We start from the raw sequence: 22,232 nt of genomic DNA on the forward strand, positions 1-22,232 counted from the left end.
GAAAATATTGTGAGGTCCAAATAATGCCAAATTTCACATTACTTTTTTTTTTTTTTTAATCAACCAGCATTTCCTGTAACTTGTGAGTTTGTAATCAATCTGTTGTTTTTTCTAACTTTGGTTTTCCAAAATAGAGAAATAAATATTTTATTCCAATATATTTGTTGTTGTTTTTTTTGTTGTATTAAAATAATTAAAAGTGATAAATAAATTTTTAAATACACAAAGTTTTTAGTTGTTTATTTGTGCGTAATCATATATCAGGTTGGAGGAACGTGATCTATATAAGAGAGTAGATCGGCGAATAAGTTATATATAAAAGAGTAGATCGGCGAATAACTTTTTATAGAAAAGTAGCTCACGTAGTAAAAAAGGTTGAATACCAGTGCTCTATAGTCTAACATGTTTTTTTTTTTTTCCTCTCGACTGTGCCAGTTAGACTATGTATTGAGTGTGAGATTATAAGATTCTAATCTGAAAACAAAGCCAGTATTGTATTATTCCCCACTAAAGTTAATCTTTACTTTAATTCAGTCAGAGCTTGATCTTAATCATATCATCATCATCATCAAATTCCTGCCGTGTACCTTCAAGTGGTGTTCAGGATATGATAGTACTACATGAAAAAAATTACATCATTACTAACTTCCTATCTACAATTTTCCTCCAAATCAGTCTGTTACTTGTCAAGACTGCAACATTATCAGATCTTATATTTCTATCGTCTAAGGCACTTTGTACCGTATCAATCAACCTATATCTTGGTCTTCCTTTGGGTCGTTTTGCTGCCAACCTGGCACAGAAAACTTGTTTTGCTAATCTTTCTTCGCCCATTCTGTTTATGTGACCCTACCACCTGAGATTAGCTCTGCTAATGCATTCCTGGATGCCGACAATGTCAAGTTCTTTCCTAATATCCTCATTTTTAATATGATATTGCCTTTGATACCATCTGTTCATGCCTATAATCTTTCTCAGGACTCTTATATCTGCGGTCTCTAGTCTTTGGTCAAGTGTTTTACTTCTGACCCAGCTCTCAGATCCATAAGTTAAACCTGGTTTGAACACTGACTTGTATACAGCTAATTTAGTGTTCTGACTAATTTCTCTCTTATTCCATATGAATTTATTCAATTGACTTCCTAGCATACCAGCTTTGCTGATTCTGTTGTCTATTTCTATATTTAATTTACCATCTTCAGTAAAAATCGTGCCTAAGTAGCTGAAATGTTTCACTTGTTCCACAGCACAGTTGACATTCACAACACAGTTGACATTTTCAATGATTCTGCCTATTTTCATTGTCTTTGTCTTTTTATTGCTGACCTTCATACCATATCTATTACAACAGCTATTCAATTTAGTCAGAGAATTTTGCAGACTTGTAGCGGATTTATTTAGAAGTATAACATCATCCGCATAACGCAAAGAGCTGACATTAACATCTCCAATTTTGATATCATGTTTAATACCACTTTCCTTCATAATGTGATCCATATAGATAATGAATAACAGGGGGGATAATGTACATCCTTGTCTCACACCAGATTTAACATTAAACCATCTTCTTGCACTTCCTTCAGTTCTAACTGCTGACTTACAACTCAAATAAAGACTAAGTATTACTTGATATAATGCCCCATTGACACCATATGACTGTAGCATATTGAATAGCTTCTCTCTTGGCAACTTGTCATATGCCTTTTCCAAATCGACAAAACTTAAATTCAGATCTCTGTTATATTCCCATGCTTTCTCGACCGTTTGTCGTAAAGTGAAGATCTGATCCTGACGGCCGCTATTTGGCCTGAATCCAGCTTTTTTTCCACAATTCTTCTCAACCGTTTCTCAAGTATACTTGTATAGATCTTCCCAGGAATGCTCAGTAGGGAAATACCTCTGTAATTCTCACATTTATATATGGGTACTATGAGAGCTCTACTCCAATCATCGAGAATTCATCCCTCTGTCCAGGCTTTCTGAACTATGCAGTGCAGCCACTGTAAGACTCTTATACCACTATACTTCAGCATTTCTGGTCGAATAGCATCTACCCCCTGTTGCCTTTCCACATTTCAAGCCTTTGATGGCTTTTTCTACTTCAAGTATGGATATGTATTCCTGAGTGATGCCTGGTCAGTGTTTTTAACCACTGTGCTGTCATCACTGCTTGTTTCATTTTGCAGTCTTTCAAAGTAATTACTCTTTCAAGATATACGGGAGAAAAAGATATCAATAATATCTTTTTCTCCTGTATTCATGTCACCTTTATCATCTCTAACTCCTTTTACAGCACTCTTTCCTCCATTCCTAAGCTTCTTCAACAACTTCCAGAATATTTTGCCACCTTCTTGATATTTATTTTCTATATTCTTGCCAAACTCCTCTCATGACTTTTGTTTAGCTAGTTTTACACAGTATTTAGCATTTTTGCATTTGTCTCTGTATTCTCTAAGAGCACAAGCTGACTTATTTGACAGGAACTTTTGATATGCTTTCTTCTTTTCCTTCACTGCCTCTTTAACTTCCTGTGTCCACCAGGGAGTTCTGATTTTTTTATCCCTACAGATAACATCACCACATGCCTCTCTGGCAGAATCAATCAATGTTTTCTTCAGAGTTTGCCACTGAATCTCCAAGGTTTGATTCCTGTTCCCAAAATCTTTCATTTTTTCTTCAATAATCCTTGTGTATTTTAGTCTACAGTTCACATCTGAGAGCTGCTCAACTTTTATTCGCTTTAAAACTTTCTTACATGTTATTCTTTTCAATATGAAATTCAATTTTATCCTGCTCAAAACTAAATAGTGATCACTTCCAATTTCAAATCCTCTGTACACTCTGGTGTCCTGCACCAGGGAGAAAACATCACTATCAACAATAACATAGTCAATGAGACCTTTCTTATTCCATGCCTCTTCTCTCCATGTGAATTTGTGCACATTTTTGTTTTGGAACTTGGTGTTAGTAACAACCATTCCATGTCCTGAACAGAAATCCAACAGATGTTTGCCATTATTATTAGCTTTGCTCTTTTCATCAAATTTTCCCAAAATATTTTTGTATGTCTCGCAATCATTTCCTGCTCTGCTATTTAGATCCTCAACAAGGACCAACTTTTCCTTTTTTATTGTGTCAGTTGCTTTTTCTATAGCCTCAAAAATTCCTCCACTTCTACCTTAGTAGAACCTTCTGTGGGACCATAGACACAAATAAATCTCATTGTCCAGTTCCCCGTTCTCATATTTGCCCACATTACTCTACTTGAGACTGACTGCCATTCAAGAAGATTAGCCTCGTATTTTGTGTTGAATACTATGGCTACTTCTTCTTTTCCTTGATTGTTATTGCCTGAATATAACATTTTGTATTTATTGCTCAGAAAGATCTCACCAGTTTTTGTCTTTTTTGTTATAGTCACCCCTATTATGTTGATCTAGTACTTATCTAATTCCTCAGCTAGCTCCATTTCTTTGCCATTCAGGATTGTTATGTTGATAGTACCGATCTTTAACTCTGGTGATGTCGATTTGTGGTTTGTTTTCAGATTTGTTCCAGTAGCTGACTTTTTGCTGTTCGCCCTGGTTCCCTGGCGAAAACAATGGGGGCCTTGTTTAACTGGGCGACGCCCCAGCCGGCATGAAATTTTGTCATGTTGTACCATCATTTTGTATTTTGGTTTAACCAATAGGATTACAATTTGGTCGGCTAAATCCCAAATTACCAGCCCATCCTCGTTCGTTCAGTATCCAAATAGATACCCAACAGGGTGCACCACGAGAAGGTGAGGATTTCCACATTAGGTCAGAAGCCCTGGTCAGTTCTCCGCATTCCTTTAAAGGCTATGTGGAGGTCTCCCCTCAGTTATACAGCTTTGACCCTTAAGCACCCCTGATCTTAATCACTCTAAGATTAATACTCAACTTTTATTACTTAATCTTATGCAGATTTGAATATTTTGGAGGATAGTTCACTGACAAAATATTCCAATGTGTTGTTTACAAACCATTTAATTAAATTAAGAATTCTTATTACATTGTTCGATCCACATTAGCACATTTATACAATAAGATCACTATTCATAGTTACAAATGTTTCTAAATTAGGTTTAGTTCCTTTACATTTCTACTCTTAAATAAAACTTAAATACAATTTAATGCATCCTACTAGTCATTCTTATACAGTTTGAATCTAAAGTACACCTTGAGTGAGCCTAGCTCAATATTAACTTATACTACCTCATACAGTACCCTTTTTTACTCTCATAATATTAACTTATACAATCCTATCGTAATTGACTACAAACAGAAACACACTTGATGTGAATTTATTCGGTATCACAATATGTGATACCAAATAGAGTTGCAATCTTTACAGTACTATCATTCAGTACTGTCCATGCATGATTCTTTTGTCCACGCAATGGGTGCTCCCTTTCTCTTTCTTTCTGCTGGCTCATTTTTGATTTCCTGCCAAATTTCTTCTTTGTTTGAGTCTTCAATAATTCCATACCATCTTGAACCCTTAATTCAGCAGTGTGGCAGCTATGGGCAGCTCTCTTCTAATGAGGCGTTCTGACAGCAAACCTCATGGCTGTGGCTCAGTGAATGATCTGGACTCGAAGAACTTAGGATGTAGGATGCTCCTCTTTTGATGACCGGCAGCAGACCCGGGCTGAGAAACCTAAGATGACTGACAGTGGACTTCATATGGAGGCAGACCCAGGTAAGAGAAGGTGAAACCCTAAGATGAAGTCTCTCTTGACACTAGAGCTTATAAAGGTCTGGACTTCATGTTGTATCCACGTGTACTTCTCTTGAATTTTCCATATATAGTTATGGATCGACATCTGGACATGATGATGTCGCACTTTGCTCGTCTTTCGAAATTGCCATATATGAACATGCATTTACATTGCTACATAGTGACATCATATTACATGCATTGCATTAGTTTTAACAAAGTTTCATGATAGTTATTAGTTATTACATACAAAAGGATTTTTCGTGATAATGCAAACAATGACATTTCTTTATGTGTAATTTCCTAATGAAAAAACTTGTAAAAACAAGCATGATAAATAATTTATGATGCTTGAGATTTTACAAACCAATCTCATCACTCAGATAGGTCTTTACACTCCTTACACTTCTAAAATGGTGATTGACTAAGATGTAATCAATTTAGTTTCTGACTATACTGTTGCTATCGTCTTGCATAGCTTTCCGTGTGTAGAGTCTTCTGTTTGGTAGCAACTGTTAAATTGTGAATGAAACTATGTTGTGTAATTTATTTTTTTTTTCATTCACATTTAGCATTGCTTATTATATATTAATCATAATTTGTATAAAAATTATTTATTGTTCCTTAATTAAGAATTACTATTTAAATATTTATTCTAAACTTAACCTACTATTAATTTATTAAATAATAAAATGTATAGAAATTTATGATAACTAAAATATATATGTAAAGTAACGAAAAGTTTATTATAAATAATTGTATACGTAATGAAAGAGCTGATTAAGTAGCTCAAATATTCTGTTTATTCTTATTTGTGAAAATTTAATGTTATGTAATCACTTATGTAAGAGTGGAGCGTTGTATTACATTAGCGAAATGTTTACGTTCATGCGTTGTCATGGAGACGCATGAAATAAACAAGCACGAGTCGAAGAGTGCGTGACCTTGGAACCAGAAAGGAGAAAGGGGGGCAATAAGAATTTTATAGAGAGAAAAGGGGAAGAGTTTTGCGGAGCCTGAAGGAAAGTAGGATATAAGCAAGGAAGTGAAAGAAAATTGTAAATTCTTTAGGGCAGAAATTCAAGAGCATAGTGTTTAGAAGTAAGCAAGAAACGTAGTGAATCTTATACTCAGCTGCAGGTGAAATCAGCTGTTGTTATAGAGGAAAATTGATGTCGTAGTCGGATAAATAAAGAACTGGACATTCAATGGGAAATTCTGATTAGTTCCAGTTAATTTAGGATTACGTCTTAATTCTATGTTGCCCTGAGAAGAATTGCAATGAATTTAACTAGTTGCAGGAAAGTAAACAAGGAAGGATATCAGTACCTTATTGCTGTTTTTTTTTAGAGTAGTGAAGCGCGATTAACAGTAGTTCAGAAAGTGTTGGAGAATTTTATTTAATGTGTTCTGCTAGCTCAAATAAGTTAATTCATAAGTGTGCTCGCAATAAATTGATGTATTGAAGATTGTATCTGGTAAGAGTAGTCATACATGTTTGTTTATTCTAACATTAACTATAGCGTATCTTCGAAGTTCAAGGTCCGAAATAAGATTGCTTGGAATAATGTCTACCTTGATTAGTGCCTGCTGTGAATTTAAACATTAAGTACAACTGATAGATGTGTGCAGACTGATCAAATGAGAAGTTTTGTTTTATTAACTTGAATTAAGAAAATTTATAATTTTGAAGCAGTGAATTGTATGTTAAAGTTTAGAACATTGAATTGGAATGAGTGACTTAGCAAGATGTATTAAGTTATTTGTATTGTTTCATTTAAAAGTAGAATTCTTGTATTTGCTATATATCATATATTAAATGTTTTATTTTGTTAATCTAAATATTGTGTTTGCCTGAATTCCCTTTTATTGCACCGTTCATAAAAAATTCGAATCTTGCAGGTGCCCCAAGTAGAATAGTAAATAATTCGGCCTAAATAGAAGACTGCTAACTTAATTAAGAATTGATCCTACTATTTTATATAGACTAATCTAAAAATAGGTTGGCGCAATATAATTATAAATTTCCCTACTTTTGGATCGGTGATCAATTTGCAATTAGTTGTTTTATTAATAAGAGTGACTTGAAACAAGATGGCAGATTAGAACACAACATGCAAATAGAACGTCACGACACAACCACGTATTTATAATTATTAGGTCTTCTTAACAGAATTGTATTAAGCAATCTCCTCTATCATTATCCCAAGTCGTCCAAATTGTCCTATTGTGAATCCAGATTCTTCTTTCCCTACTTTTGCATTATAATCTCCCAAGATGGTGTTGAGTCATCTTTCTTTGTCATTTTGGGAAGTTCTTTCAGTTGAGAATAGAAAAGATCAATTTCTGCATCTTCCTTATCTGCAGTCAGTGCATATACTTGTATAACATTGATGTTGATTGCTTGGCCTTTGAGTAGGAGCATTAACCTATCAGAGAATGGAACAAAATTGAGTACACTTTTGGATGTTTCGTTACTTATTAATATTTTTACCACCACATCTGTGAATATTATTACTACTTCCAGAGTAATATAGAGTCAAATTGTTGGAGCAGCATTTACTTGAGCCTGGCCATCTTATTTCACTCAGGCCTAAGATTTGTATTTTTAGTCTTCTCATTTCTTCATTAACATTTCTCAGCTTTCCTGCTTCAAACATAGCTCTAACATTCCATGTTCTTATTTGATTGGTTTGCCAGAGATTCTTAGTACCCATTTAAGGGATGCTGGGAACTCTGGATCATTGTTCTTGTTTTATTTGCCTTTGTGGTTGGTCTGGGAAAATTGAATGCAGTAGTTTCCCCTCTTTCTTTCTGCATTGCAGTACTATGGCCATTAAGAAAGTTCTATCCATGCCCCCAGATATCCAGTCTTGAATCTTGCTGATGTCATTCATCTTCAGCCATAAGATCAGTAATGGTGTATGCTGCTGCCCATAACCATGGAAGTTGATTTGCCATATCTGGCTACTCCCTCTGCATAAGATGACATGAAATAGCAAAATAGGAAAGATTCACCCCTAGCCCTTGAATACTCTAGTAACAATGGGGGAAAGGAACAAAAAGAAAAGAAAGGGGTGGGGGACGTCTACAGATAATATAACAGATGTATTTTACATGAAGTAAGGTATGGTCCGGTATCAAGTATCTTGGGTTTGCAACTCCTGTACTCACTAAAAAAAGTGAGCCCTTGAGGTTATGTCTTCTCTAATGCCTTGAATAATTCCTCCACTTTTTCCTTAGTAGAATCTTCTGTGAGACCATAAGCACAAATAAATCATTGTCCAGTTCCCCATTTTGATATTACCCCACATCACTCTCAAGAAGATTATCCTCATATTTAATGTTCAATATTATAGCTACTACTTCTTTTCCCTGATTATTTCCTGAATATAACATCATGTATTTGTTGCTTAGAAAGATATCATGTTTTTCTCTTCTTTATTTTGGTAACACCTATTATGTCGATCTGGTACTTATCCAATTCTTCTGCTAATTCCATTTCTTTTCCATTGATGCTTCTTATGTTGATGGTGTTCATCTTGATCTCTGCAGATGTTGAGTTGGGGTTTGTTCCAGTAGCTGGCTTTTCACTGCTTTCCCTAATTATATATCAGGTTTTATCCTTTATCCAAGTGTTAGCAAACAAAGTTTGCGCCTGAAGTACTTTCAGGGCTGGGGCAACTCATGGTAAAGGTGGTATAAGTTCTCATCACTTGCTTTAGTATCGCCCATAATGCAAAGCACATCTCCTTGCTGACATGTATAATGTATGCATTAAGGGAAGGACCACTACCCAGATCGGTTTCGACCTTTATTGATGGGGAGCCGGACCCAGAGGCGGTGATATTAAGATGAAAGTAATGGAAAAGTCATATTTACCTATACGAGTTGCCAAAGGGTGTCGCACCCTATTATTAAAATTCTCTGGATTAGAGATAAGTTTATTGAAGTTTTTTCGCTTGGCTATGCTACGAATTATACCACCTTTACCACGAGTTGCCCCTGTCCTGAAAGTACTTCAGGCGCAAACTTTGTTTGCTAACACTTGGATAAAGGATAAAACCTAATATATAATTAGCCAAATGAAAAAACTTCCATAAACTTATCTCTAATCCAGAGAATTTTAATAACGGGGTGTGACACCTTTGGCAACCCATATAGGTAAATATGACTTCCTCATTACTTTCACCTTAATATCACCACCTCTTGGTCTGGCTCCCACTTAATAAAGGTCGAAACCGGTCTGGGTAGTGACCCTTCCCTTAATGCATAGCATTATACTTGTCTGCAAGGAGATGTGCTTTGTATTATGGGAGATACTAAGGCAAGTGATGAGAACTTATACCATCTTTACCACAAGTTGCCCCTGTCCTAAAAGTACTTCAGGTGCAAACTTTGTTTGCTAACACTTAGATAAAGGATAAAACCAGGGGTGTAGTTCTAAAAGAAATAGTGCCAGGACTCTACCTTGGAAACAAAAATCCAGAGCATAAAGTGCGGCATTTATTATTATAATATTCATTTTAATTATATTATATTAATTATTATCTTCTTCTTCCTTGGTGCATCAATCCGAAAATTGGTAAATATAGCAGCACATCACAACATCCTGTCTTGTGATTTCCTTTTTATCTCTTCATTAATTATTATATATTTCAATTAATATTATATTATATATTAAATAATATAATAATAGCGGCAAGCTGCTATTTTTTGACTGAAAGCTGGAACTGCATTATAAGTCTCATTATTATAATTCTTATAATTTATTATAATGAATTTAAAAATGTTGATAGTTTTAAAAAAGTACCGGGGCGTCGCTCTGGCCTGACTACACCCCTGGATAAAACCCAATATATAACTAGTAGCATAGCCAAATGAAAAAACTTCCATAAACTGTTTGCCCTAGTTCCCTAACAAAAACAATAAAACAGGTGCCTTGTTTAACCGGGCGATGCCCCAGTTGGCATGAAATTTCATCATTTTGAGTTGTGGTTTAAGCCAATAAGAATACAATTTTGTCAGCTAGACCCCAAATTGTCAGCCCATCCTCATTCATTCAGTATCTAGTAGATACCCATCAGGGTGCTTCATTGAGAAGTGAGGACTGGATATCAGATCAGAAGCCCCGATTGGTTCTCCACATTCTCCAAAAGGCCATGTGGAGGGTTCCTCCCAGTTATCCAGACTTGACCCTTAAGCACCCCCAGGTATATTGTGCTTACCGTATATTTTCGCGTATAATGCGAACTAGAAATTTCTTTTGAAAACTAGCCCTAAAATGCCATGTCCACATATAATGCGATCTGTTAATCTTGTTCCATAACATTATAAATAATACAATACGAATTAACGAAAGAAATATTTATTTTAAAACGAAATGTCAAAATCCTTTAAATTCTTCTTCATCTTTTGAGTCATCAAACATTTCATTTATAAATTCATCTGTAGGCATTGCATCATCAGTGTGGCAGTTATTATCATCATGCTCTCAATTTTGGCCTCATGGCCCAGACACATTAGATGCCTTCCTCAGTCACCTCAACAGCCTACATCCAAGAATCCAGTTCACGATGGAAAAAGGAAAAGGACAATTGCTTACCCTTTCTAGACACCAGAGTTACATGCCTTCCCAATGGTACACTTTTCTCTCCAATGGCTACAGCGATCACAGCATTAAAATACTAATCAGGTCCTCCCCCATTCCCCGGTCTCCTCTTCAAAAAGAGTTTAGAAATGCTGCATACCCTACATCTGTGACACATCTGAACAAATAGCCAAGATTTTAAAAAAGTACAACCTACACAGCATTTAAGCCCCACTGCAAACTTGCTACCCTTATTCGCTCTACAACAGATCAGCGCCCTCCTCTCTCAGTGCCTGGAGTCTATAAAGTACCCTGTTCCTGTAAACTGGCATACTTTGGACAGACAGGCAGATCAGCTACTATCTGCCTGGAGGAATATAAGTCATACATCTGCAACCACGACTATGGTCAGTCAGGCCTGGCTGACCATGTCTTGGATACAACCCACAGGATCTCATGGAAAAAAACCACCATGCTCCACCACAGCAAATTTAAAAGAGAAAGACTATTCTTAGAATCAGCAGCAGCTCTCAGGAATCAACCAAATCTTAACAAATATGGTTGCATTAAGCTTCCTAAGATTTGGGAAACGCTTATCACCAGAGGTCCCACTTTACATTCCAGGCCACCTACAACTGCCCTTAGAGGGTGCTCCACCTAGATAGGACTTTGGTGTCACCCACGTGTTTGGGCTTGCTATTGTTTATTTGTTTTTATGTTACATTAGTTTTTTTGTAATCCCTGAAGATGTCTCACTGACTGAGACAAAATATAGGAAGAATTAAATTCTGTTTTTAATCCTTTCTGAGTGCTGTATACAATCCATTAAGCCTCCAACATGATGTCCTCACAGCACTTAAGCCTCTACTCATGGAGTCTAATGAGATGTTATATTTTTTAAGATCCGCATATAATGCAAACCCCTAACTTTAAGTAGTATTTTTTACCATAAAGTTTTTGCATTATACGCGATAATATATGGTACATTTGTCTCACTGAAATGTCATCACAAAAAAAAAATTTTTTAAATCTTTGTTTTTACCAGGACAAACATTATTTGCAGAATTTTACTCGAGCAAAATTTCATTCAGTAATCTTCTTTTACTACTAATGTTGAACCAACAAAATTATTTTATATTGAGCACAATTTAATAATTCCTAATGATTAATATTCCTATATACATGTGTGTGTGTGTATATGTATGTTTGTTTACTTTGACTTCAACAGGGTATAATGATTGATGCCTTTACTTTACAAAAAGATTCAGGATTATTACAGCAGGTAAGTTTTTCTTTTTTTTTTTTTTTTTTTTTTTTTGAAAAAAAAATTTGTTTTGTTTTTTGAATAAAGCCATGTATTTGAAACTTATAATAAAAATTCTCATGGGCTGTTTTTTTTTTTTTACTCCAAACTCCTGAAGTTTTCAAACATTGGCCATCAAGGTCAAACTGGAATGTTGATTTTTCATATTGAGCTCATTCTCATGCCAGATGTAATGTATCTTGATTTTACTGCATGAATAGTTATTCTTGAACTAAAAGATATGTAAAAAAAAGTCAGTAATATATATAATTTATCCTCTGGGGAGAAATATGCAGTTTACATTCTGTCAAAACATCACAACTTTTTATTTTTAAAATATTATAAACCAATTATATATTTTAATAACCCTTTTTTAGCTATTGGTTAGCTGTTATTTTTTTAAATATCATCAAAATTGCTTTTGGGAAGCATAGTCATTGAAGACTTTGTTGGGAGGAATACCTGGGAGAACAACAATATAATTGCTTGGCATTTTAATTTAATTTATAACCAAGTGAAAAAAAAATTAAAGAATTAATGTGATCAATTATAAACATAGAGTTCATTGGAATAAGAGAACAGTCCTTCATAAAAGTCATTTCCTCATAGAACATGTTTGTAAAGAAATTGTGTGAACCCTTTCTCCATTGTACTAACAGATCTGATGGTCTACATTTATCCCCTTTATAGGAGGGCAAAGGTTGGTCGATTGGTAGAGCCTTTGCTACTAATGGCTCTGTTAAGTAAGTTTGAGCGCGGTTAGTAGTTGCAAGGGGACCAATCGTTCGATGCTGTTGGCACATTCTCCCTCGATGAGTCTTTGGACTCCCTGGGGGTATCAAATAATAATAATAATAACTTTATTTTGTGTGTGTGTAAAATATAAATAAATCAGCTAACGCCTTTTATTCCCTTATAGGAAGTTGGCAAGGCCCTTAAACCCTATCTTGCTTTTGGAGACTGAGTGGGCAGTTCAATCTCCACCGGTAGCCAATCAGAGATAGTTGGCTCATGTCTGTCACTAATTATAGGTGCACCGATGAAGAGATGAGCAAACAAGTGCTGGCATCTCTTGGTACCTAACCACAACATGATATGTTACTCTGAAATAATGTGAGTTCTACGTTCGATTTTCTTGAGTTTACAGGATGAAAAACCTGAGTTTCTGGGAGATAAAAAAAAAAAAAACCACTTGCCCATGCCAGAGATTGACTAATTCGAGAACCGGTTTAAGAAAGGCTTAGAGAAAGTTCCTCCAGTCTGCGACTAGACTCGAACTTATAATTCTATCTTCGTGCAGCCAAGTGCAGAGGATGCAAGTGCCACTTCCACTGAGCTACACAGGCCTATATATATATATAATATTCATCCAAGCTTGCTTTGCTTCCACAGCCTTAAGTAAAAGGCTAGTTTTATAGACTGAGTGGGCAGTTCAATCTCTACCGGTAGCCAATCAGAGATAGTTGGCTCATGTCTATCACTAATTATAGGTGTGTAATTCCACTAATTCGAGCCCTACCCAAGGGCCTATGAGTTGTGGAAATACCTTCTGAATATGAATACTGTGCCGAACAAAGTAGAATAGTTCTGTGCATTTTAAAATCCAAATATGAAGCACTGAATCAAATGCTTTCTTAAAATCTATCCAAGCCATATGAAGGCTGGTTTTTCTGCATTTCCAATTTTTTAGAATCATTTTCTCCAGCAATTGGTCTTTTGTGCCTGTTGAATTTTTGCTGCTACCTTTTTTGTTCAATTGGAAAAAGAGGATTTGCTTTAAAATAGCTGCATGTTTTGTTAGCTAGTATGCCTGTGAGTAGCTTAAAAGTTGTTGGCAGGCAGGTTGTTGGTCAGAAGTTTTCTGGCTTTGGACTTTTTTCTTTATCCTTTATGATCAAAAATGTTTTGCTTGCTGTGAGCCACTCTTCTTTGCTTTGGCCTTCTAAAACATCATTAAATTGGTTAGCAAGTCTTTTGTATAAGCCTGTCAGATATTTCAACCAGTAGGCATGTAATTCATCCTTCCCAGGTGTTGACCAATTTTTTTATCCTTTTAGCTTGCTTTTGAACCATTTCAGTTGGTCCATTTTTCGTTCTTGAAATTCGTTCATAATTTGTTCAATCCACTTTGCCTTATTATCGTGCCAACATATGGGTTGGCCCATATGTTTTGCCAGAATTTCAGTGTATTTTCTTTGTCTGTAATATTTATATTTTCTTTAAGATTATCATTCCTGCAGCAACCAATTTTCTTGTAAAATTGATGCTGATTCTTGTGAAACATCGAATTTTACTTGTACTGTTCAATGATTGCACTGTATCTTCTTATTTCAACTGCAACTGTTGCAGCTAAAATAAGAAGATACATCTTCTTTTAGTTGCATCAATAGGTCATGTTCCAATATTATACCTCTTGAGGTTATTTCGGGTTTTCATGTTTTTCAGCTTCTTTTCCTTAAAGTTTTTCAAATTGCTCATGTGTTCTCTAAGTTTAAGAATTTTATTCTCCAGTTGATGCTTCCACTGTGGTTTCTGAGCCTTACTGCTTTTGGGTTCACTAATCTTATAGCCTAATTCAGATGTTACCATGTAGGCTATTGAGTAGGTAAGTTGATTCATTTGTCCAATAGTTCCAGTAGGAATAGCCCTTGCAACTTTATTGGCTTCTTGTAGAAGTTCCTTCAGTTTTTGTTGAGGTACTTTCCTCAATACTGGAAGTCTAACTTGCTCCAGGTTGTTATTCATTTGCTCAATAATTGTTGTGGCAAGTTCTTGTTCCTTTCCTGATAGATTCCTTTCAACTATTTCTATATTTTTAGCATTCTGCACATTGAAATCTGGTTCTTCTCCGTTCATGTTCTCAGTCAGTTCAGGATCAGTACGGTCTCCTTTACAGCTTGAGCTTTTAGTGCTTCAAGCTCAAGTTTACTAAATATCTTGCGTTTAATAATGAAGCTGCACTGCTGCATCAGTCTTTCAAATGAAATTTCCGAATTTCGGTGTAGTTCAAGCCATAGTCGGAACATTTGTTTCTGAAATCCCCTAACTGAGAGGTTTGAACAGTGGAAGCACTGCATGACTTGTCGATTTTCAGCCATGCTCCACTTTTTCCTAGTAACTACTTTTGAGTTCTGTGAATCTTGCTTCTGTAGCCCACTTGTCACTGGATGTCCAGGAAGCCTGACATCCATTGCAGCCCTTGGTAACCCGCATGACGATCAATGCAGTATAGAGTTCAGATTTGTCTTCACCATTTTTAACTGGGGGATAGGCAGGTAGATTCCCACTGTGTGAGGTAGAGAAATAGGAAAATAGGAAAGAATCATCCCCAGCGAATATTCTAATAGCCTTGGGGGTAAGGAGCAAGATGAAAAGAAATACAGATAAAGAAGAGTAGGGACCAGTCTACAGATAATATTACAAGTGTGTGTGTGTGTGTGTGTGTGTGTGTGTGTGTGTGTGTGTGTGTGTGTGTGTGTGTGTGTGTGTGTGTGTGTGTGTGTGTGTGTGTGTGTGTGTGTTGATGATACTTAGACAGAAATTCTACGTTAATAAAGCTTTTTACACAGGTAAAAAAATACAGGGAAAAAAAAGTTTTTTCCATTTTTATAATTATTTTAATTATGCCAGCTCATGGGAATTCATTATTGAAACAACTCTCTAGACTTTACAGAGTGTGTGTACTTCTAAACAATGTGCTAGATAAAGTAAAGTGTTAGTTAAGAAGGCTAAATGCATTACAGAGTTATATTTTTAAAACTCTGTAAGATGGCTCAGGTTATTCATACCTGTCAGACCTATAAACTTTTTATTCATAAAATAAAAAGTTTATAGGTCTCCTAAAGCTCATTGGATTTGCTTAAAGGCTAGTAGATCACTTGTAAATTATCAACTTTACAAAGCTAAAAAATCATTTGCCCTCTTAAATAGAGAAATCGATTCTATCAAGATCGCTTTAGAATCTATTAGTGGCTGAAATATTTAACACTATTTTATCCATTTTATCTACTTCTTATCAACATATTTTTAATGCGTCTCGTGATAATTTAGAGTGGCAGCTTGATTCACTTGTAAGCTACTCTAGAACTAGTACTCATAATGTCTGTGATTCAGGTAGACTTGTCATCAGTATTTCCAGCCGTCAATTAACACGGGATGAACTTTTTGTTTTATCAAAAGGACATGATTTTGCCATTTCTCCAATAAGCTAAGACTTTTTTTCAGAGACAGAGGTCTTTGATCCTTATCTCAAAAAACAGCTAACAGGATCTGTTTTGTTAGCTGTTGTCATGTGCAAATAATTTTTTAGTACCAAGACTGCATCCTAATCTCTCTTTGAATTTAAAGCTTGGGAATCATTGAAGAATAACAATTTGATGAATACTAAGGCTGACAAGGGGCTAGCCATTGTTGTTCAAGATAGAAAAGAATATGAGAGAAAAATATCCCTATTACTTCAAGACTATTCAACTTTCAGGACCCCTCAAATCTGATCCTATCTGCAGAACAGGTTTAATTCTCTTATCGATAGTGTTTCTGTTTTTGGGATGACAATCTTTTTTTCTTTTCTTTTTTTTATTATCAGGTGGTGCTTTTTAGAAATGTCTGTTACTGTTTAATTGCCTTTCTGTGATCTTATACTGACAATGCCTATGATATTAGGCAAAAATTCTACTTTACTAAAGTTTTTTTACGTGAGCTTCCTTTTGTTTTTATAATTCTTTTAATTATGCCAACTCACAGTAATTCATTATTCAAATAAGTGAAAAAACTTTCTACAATGGTGTCCTCTGTAGAAATGTGAGTATTCAGTGTGTTTAGTAATTTTATTAATATAGCAGAAAAAGTAGCATGCTCAGTTTTGAAGAAGTTCAAAATAGACCAACATAATAAAGATACATGCGAGTTAAGATTATACATTACTGCATTTGATTTGAACTGATCCACAACCTAAGCTATGGTACAAGGGCTCCAGCAGATCCATTGTGCAACTATAGCAAACTCCGGGCCAACAGAATAGTTGTTGTATAGTTGATGTGTGAACAGGGTGAGGCATAAGTTGATAATTTGCTTAACATTAGATAGATTAAACTTATGAATTTTTTTTTATTTAATTTTTATTTAAAGCAAAATTTTCAGCAGTTTCTTGGCATTCTTTATTGCCAAAATTGCAAGTGAGTGTGATCTAACTACTCTTACTGTATGTAAACTGGATCTAAAAAGAAATGATAATGATTATTATATCATTACAGGAGATTAAAAAAATTACTATAATGTGGTGTAATTAATAAATTCGATGCCAAAAGCAACAAGTTTGATAATCATTTTGGCCTAAATTTGGTCCATTGAGAAGAGTTTCATATCTTTTTCTTTGTATGCTCTTTTCAGCGGTTTGTTCAACTTCTTTTATGGATGATTTATGTTATTCCTTTGACTGGAAGAGTTTACTTTACATGCTGAACAAGACCAGACTTATCAGATTACTGACAACAACAACAACAACAAAAAAAAAAATCCTCCATGTTCTGCTTTATTTGAAAGGGTGAGATCATCTTGCACCACTTAGGGTGCTGCTCCACAATTTTTCCCAACAGCATGAAAACAAGCATCTGCTGATCAACATAATAATAGTAGTCATTTGTAAGTTCAGCTTTAGACTTATCATACCAACTTCTGTTCCTCACCTTTCATTCCATTTACTCTGCTTTTTGGAACAGCCTTTCCAATACTATTTACAGACACTATTGTGTTATAAGTTTTGTAACCTCTAGTGTGTGTGACTGATATATATTTATATATAAACATTGACCTCTGTTTGACGAAACTAAGTAAAAATGCAAACATGGCACACTGTAAGCTTCCACATTTGATTGTAGATATAGTTATTCTGTGGAGAATATCAGAAGGAAGCTAGCTTTGCATATAAGACAGAATGGGACAGTATATCTATCAAATTGCCTGGTTGGTCAAGTGGGTAGTGTGTCCTCTCCCCAACTAGCAAGCCACATGCTCAGGTGAGAGATGAATTTTATCACCTGTGTGAAACCACCACCCTACTTAATAGGGGCCTGAAGTAGCTTGGAAAAATTTCCATGTTTGATCTGTACAACATAATTTCCAGATTATATATATTATATATTTATATGCATGGAGGTTCATTTACTCGGTTGTTCAACATATTTTTAAAAGAATTGAATGACATAAACTGAGAGAAAAGGGGGGAAAAAAAGGTTTAATAGTATCACACAACTAGTTTCGGCTTTTTTATAGCCTTCTTCAGGTGTTTTTATAAAAAAGAAAAAACATTAAACATTGATGATAAAAAAAACCGTGAACAGCACAGGAAAGTCACTATACATAATTAAGGTGAAAACGTTGTAGTTAACGTATTCAAAGCCTTCATTAGCCACATTGTTGGGTGAGTGCGTGCATATAGCATCTCATGAGCGCCAGTGTTTGATCACAGCAGAATGACAGTCTGGGAGGTTGTAGCTCAAATTATTATTTAAATGTACAGGGTTGAGGATGATTTCTCTAGATTCTACAAGTTTTCTCTCCAATTCATCATGGCAACAGAAAATGTTGTTAGATTTATCCCAAAGACTATGACTGGTTTTTGTCATCAGAATTTTCATTTACGGCTGAGTTTGAAATTAATGGTTCCCTGTCTTTCCTGGATGTGAAACTGACCCGTTCTTCTGAAAAACTTATGGAATTATTTCTACTTTAGGACGTAGAGCTCGCTCTTCTTGACAACCCAGTTGAACTTTGTAAAGAAATCAGTTTTCTTATATCTACTTTCAGACTGAATGGTTGTTCTCAAAAATTACTAAAAAATACCTTTTTAATCCTCCTAGTCGCCATACTGACGAAATGAATAATGTTAAAGGCAACATATCTATCCCATGCATAAGCTCAGTCTCTCAAAAATTAGCCAAGGTTCTCAAAAAATATAACATTAAAACTTTATTTACTCCGCTTCCTAAGATCCACTCTCTAGTGAGCCATCCAAAGCCTAACCATCACAATCTGAAATATCCCGGTGTGTACAAGATATGGTGTGACTGCGACATTCCTCCTTACTTTGGCAAGATGGACAAATCTATTGAATTGCATATGGAGGAGCACAGGAGGGTCATCACTTATAAGAGAACACGTGCCAGTGTTTTGTCCAGCCATGCCCTTTTTTTGGCTGATTCTGATGACGAAAACCATAGTCATGCAGTCCTTTGGGATATATCTAATAACATTTTCCATTGCCATGACGAATTGGAGAGAAAAATTGTAGAATCTAGAGAAATTATCCTCAACCCTGTACATTTAACCGCTTAACATACAAAGAAGTCTGTGATACATCTTTTGTTTATTGCACCAAAATCGATTTTGAATTTTGGTTTCACATATAAATACAACCGAATATAGACGCTAGACAATCTTGTGCCTGTTTCCTTTCAGTCGAGAAAAGTTGCCAACGGCGTGTATCGGCTATTTCGTTTGCGTTTGCACAAATTCATCATTATTTTTCAAATAATGATGAATTTGATCCAGCAAATCAAACTCGTCCGAAAAATTGGCAGAAAACGCTTTCTGATTTTTAATTGGTACGTTAAGGGGTTAAATAATAATTTGAGCTACAACCTCCCAGACTGTCATTCTACTGTGATCAAATACTGGTGCTTACGAGATGCTGTACGCATGCACTCACCCAACAATGTCTCTAACGAAGGGTTTGAACACATTAACTACAACGTTTTCACGTTAAATATGTATAGTGACTTTCCTGTGCTGTTCACAAATGTTTTTTCTCTTTTATAAAAACACGTGAAGAAGGCTATAAAAAGCTGAAACTAGTTGTGTGATACTATTAAACCTTTTTCCTTTTCTCTTGGTTTATGTCTTTCAATTCTTTTAAAAAATATATATATGTGATAATCGGCTTTTACTCGGTTGTTCTGATACATTTTAAAAACATAGATTTAATGACTAAAAACCAAGATAACTTATAAAGATTTTAATAAGAATAATACAACTAGTTTCGGCTTATAACAGCCTTCCTCAGGTATTCTTAAAGGAAAAGAATAGTAATAAACATTGAAGTATCTAAACAAACTGGAAATTACAGGTAAAAATTGCCACACGCATGATTGATACATCAAAAACGTATTTTTTCAAGTTGTTCTAACAGGCGTGCCATTGTTTATTGCAAGTGTGCGTGCAGGCTCACGTGAACGCCAATATTGAATAACTGCAGCATGGCTATTTGGGATGTTATAACTCAAATTGTTGTTTAAGTGGACAGGGTTCAGCAGGATTTCCCTTGATTCTACAATTTTCCTCTCAAACTCATCATCGCAGCGAAAGATACTTTCTGATCTACCCCAGCAAACGGAGTGGCTTTGTTGATCATCATTAGGATTATTTGAGAAAAGAACATGACTGGATAATGCAGTTGCATGAGATCGTTTGTAAGAGATGTCTCTCTTATGCTCTTCTATACGTTGTTCAATAGATTTGTTAGTTTGTCCAAAATAAGGAATATTGCAATCGCACCAATAATTTATATACACCTGGATATTTTAGGTTGTGATGAGTAGGCTTTGAATGGCTGATTAGAGAATAGATTTTAGGAAGTGTGGTGAAGAACGTCCTGATATTATATTTTTTAAGGACTTTAGCTAATTTTTTAGACTGTGCTAATGTATGGAATGGAGATGCTACCTTTAAAATTAATAGTTTCTGTTGTGCACTGCCTAGGAGGATCCAGAAAAAATTTCGTAATCGTTTTTTCAGAGTATCCATTTTGTTTAAAGATAAGAGTGAGGTGATTTATTTCTTTTTGTAGTTCATCTGGTTCATTCAAGAGAGAGCGTGCTCTGTGTCCTAAGGTAGATATAGTTCCAAGTTTTTGTGGTGGAAAATGATGAGAAAGATTATGCAGATATCTATTAGTATGAGTAGGTTTTCTGTACATAAAGATTTTTAATCTTTCAGAGCATCGTGTAAACATGACATCCAGGAAAGCTAATGAGTTATTATTTTCTAGATCAGCAGTAAATTTTATATTAGGATGTTTAGATGATGAAGAAAATCTGTGAGATATGTGTGCCCATGATTCCAAATAATGAATATATCATCAACATATCGTTTCCAAACTTTTGGTTTAAATGAGAAGGAAGATATGGCTTTCGTTTCAAAATCTTCAAGGAAGATGTTAGCTAGAACTGGGGACAAAGGATTGCCCATTGCCAGGCCTTGTTTTTGTTGGTAAACAGAGTACTGATATCTGAAGTAACCAGAATGAATGCAATGTTTTAATAAAGTAAGCATTTTTTTGGATAATTTGTCCTTTAGTAATGTAAGTACCTCGTCCGTAGGAACGTTAATAAATAAAGATATAATGTCAAAACTTGCTAGAATGTCATTTTCATCGATGAGAATATCTTTTATATGCAAAACAAAATCTGTGATGTTTTTGATGAAAGATGAAGATTTATTAGAGAAACACTTGAGGTCCTTTGTTGGATATTTTGAAAGTTTATTCGTAGGTGAGTCAATCCCTTCTACAATTGGGCGAGGAGGGAAGTTTTCTTTATGTATTTTGGGAACTCCATAGATGCGTGGGATAAGAGGATGTAGAGAGCGTAAAGAGAGGCAAACATTATGAGGAAGTTCACTCGCAGTCTTTAACAAGTTGTTTGTACGGTTTTGTAATTCTCTTGTAGGATCTTCCTGAAGAATTGAATGTGTCGAACTATCTCCAAGTAATTTAAGCATTTTGTTGTAGTAATCTTCGGAGTTGAGGATGACCGTGGAATTGCCTTTATCTGCAGGTAAAATAATCGTGTTACTGTTCTGTTTTAGATTTTTTAGGGCTTGTCTTTCAGCCAGAGAAATATTATCTGTTGGAGGTTTAGCATTATTTATAATGAAAATCGATTCAATACAAAGAAGTTTCGCCAAATGAGTAGGAATGAGTGAACTTGCCTTTTCTATTTTTGTAAGGAGAGATTCTTTAGGGATAAATTTTAGTGAGGGAATGAAATTGAGACCTTTGCTAAGAATATCCGTTAAAATATGAGAAGATTTGTTCACTACAACTTTTTCAGGATTAATACGGGCTTCATTATGTCCAGATCTGTTTTGTATCCTTTTTAGATTGTTAAATTTCCTGATAAGAGTATATTTATTCTTCTTTTGTATTCATGTGGCTTGTGCTTCACTGCTAATGATAAAATCATGTAAGTTAACATTATCCATAATTTCTTCAAGTTTTTGAGTTAAGGATCTTTTCATGCTGAACAAAAAAGCTAAACAACGTTTTGTGTCTGAAATTCTTTCGTTGAAGAGATCCATCTTAGCTTTACGCTAAATTCTTTTAGCGCGTTCCATTGTTATCTTTTCTTGAAAAGAGATGAAATTGGGAAAAACTGAATGGCACTTACAACGTTTGAGGAACACTAACCTGTTTATTTTCAACCCTATTTTCTTCGATGTTTTTTTAAAATTCCTTTGTATGTTTATTAGAGACGCCTCGTCATTTAGGCTATAGATGTGATAATCGGCTTTTACTCGGTTGTTCTGATACATTTTAAAAAC

General features: G+C 35.1%; 1 protein-coding gene across 4 annotated transcripts in view; it reads left to right on the forward strand.

The window, feature by feature from the left end:
• The window catches only part of Tfb4 (transcription factor B4), a 171,705-nt gene that overhangs the window by 99,110 nt on the left and 50,363 nt on the right, over nt 1-22,232 (forward strand). For all 4 annotated transcript variants that reach the window (XM_090413539.1, XM_090413538.1, XM_090413536.1 and 1 more), the window contains exon 8: nt 11,562-11,615. In XM_090413539.1, the coding sequence (XP_090269665.1) occupies nt 11,562-11,615 (54 nt within the window). The remainder of the gene's footprint in view (nt 1-11,561; nt 11,616-22,232) is intronic.

This window comes from Typopeltis vanoorti, chromosome 24 (genome assembly GCF_054136105.1).
Source record: "Typopeltis vanoorti isolate ZY-2024b chromosome 24, IOZ_Tvanoo_1.0, whole genome shotgun sequence".
In the NCBI taxonomy this organism is placed as follows: Eukaryota; Metazoa; Arthropoda; class Arachnida; order Uropygi; family Thelyphonidae; genus Typopeltis; species Typopeltis vanoorti.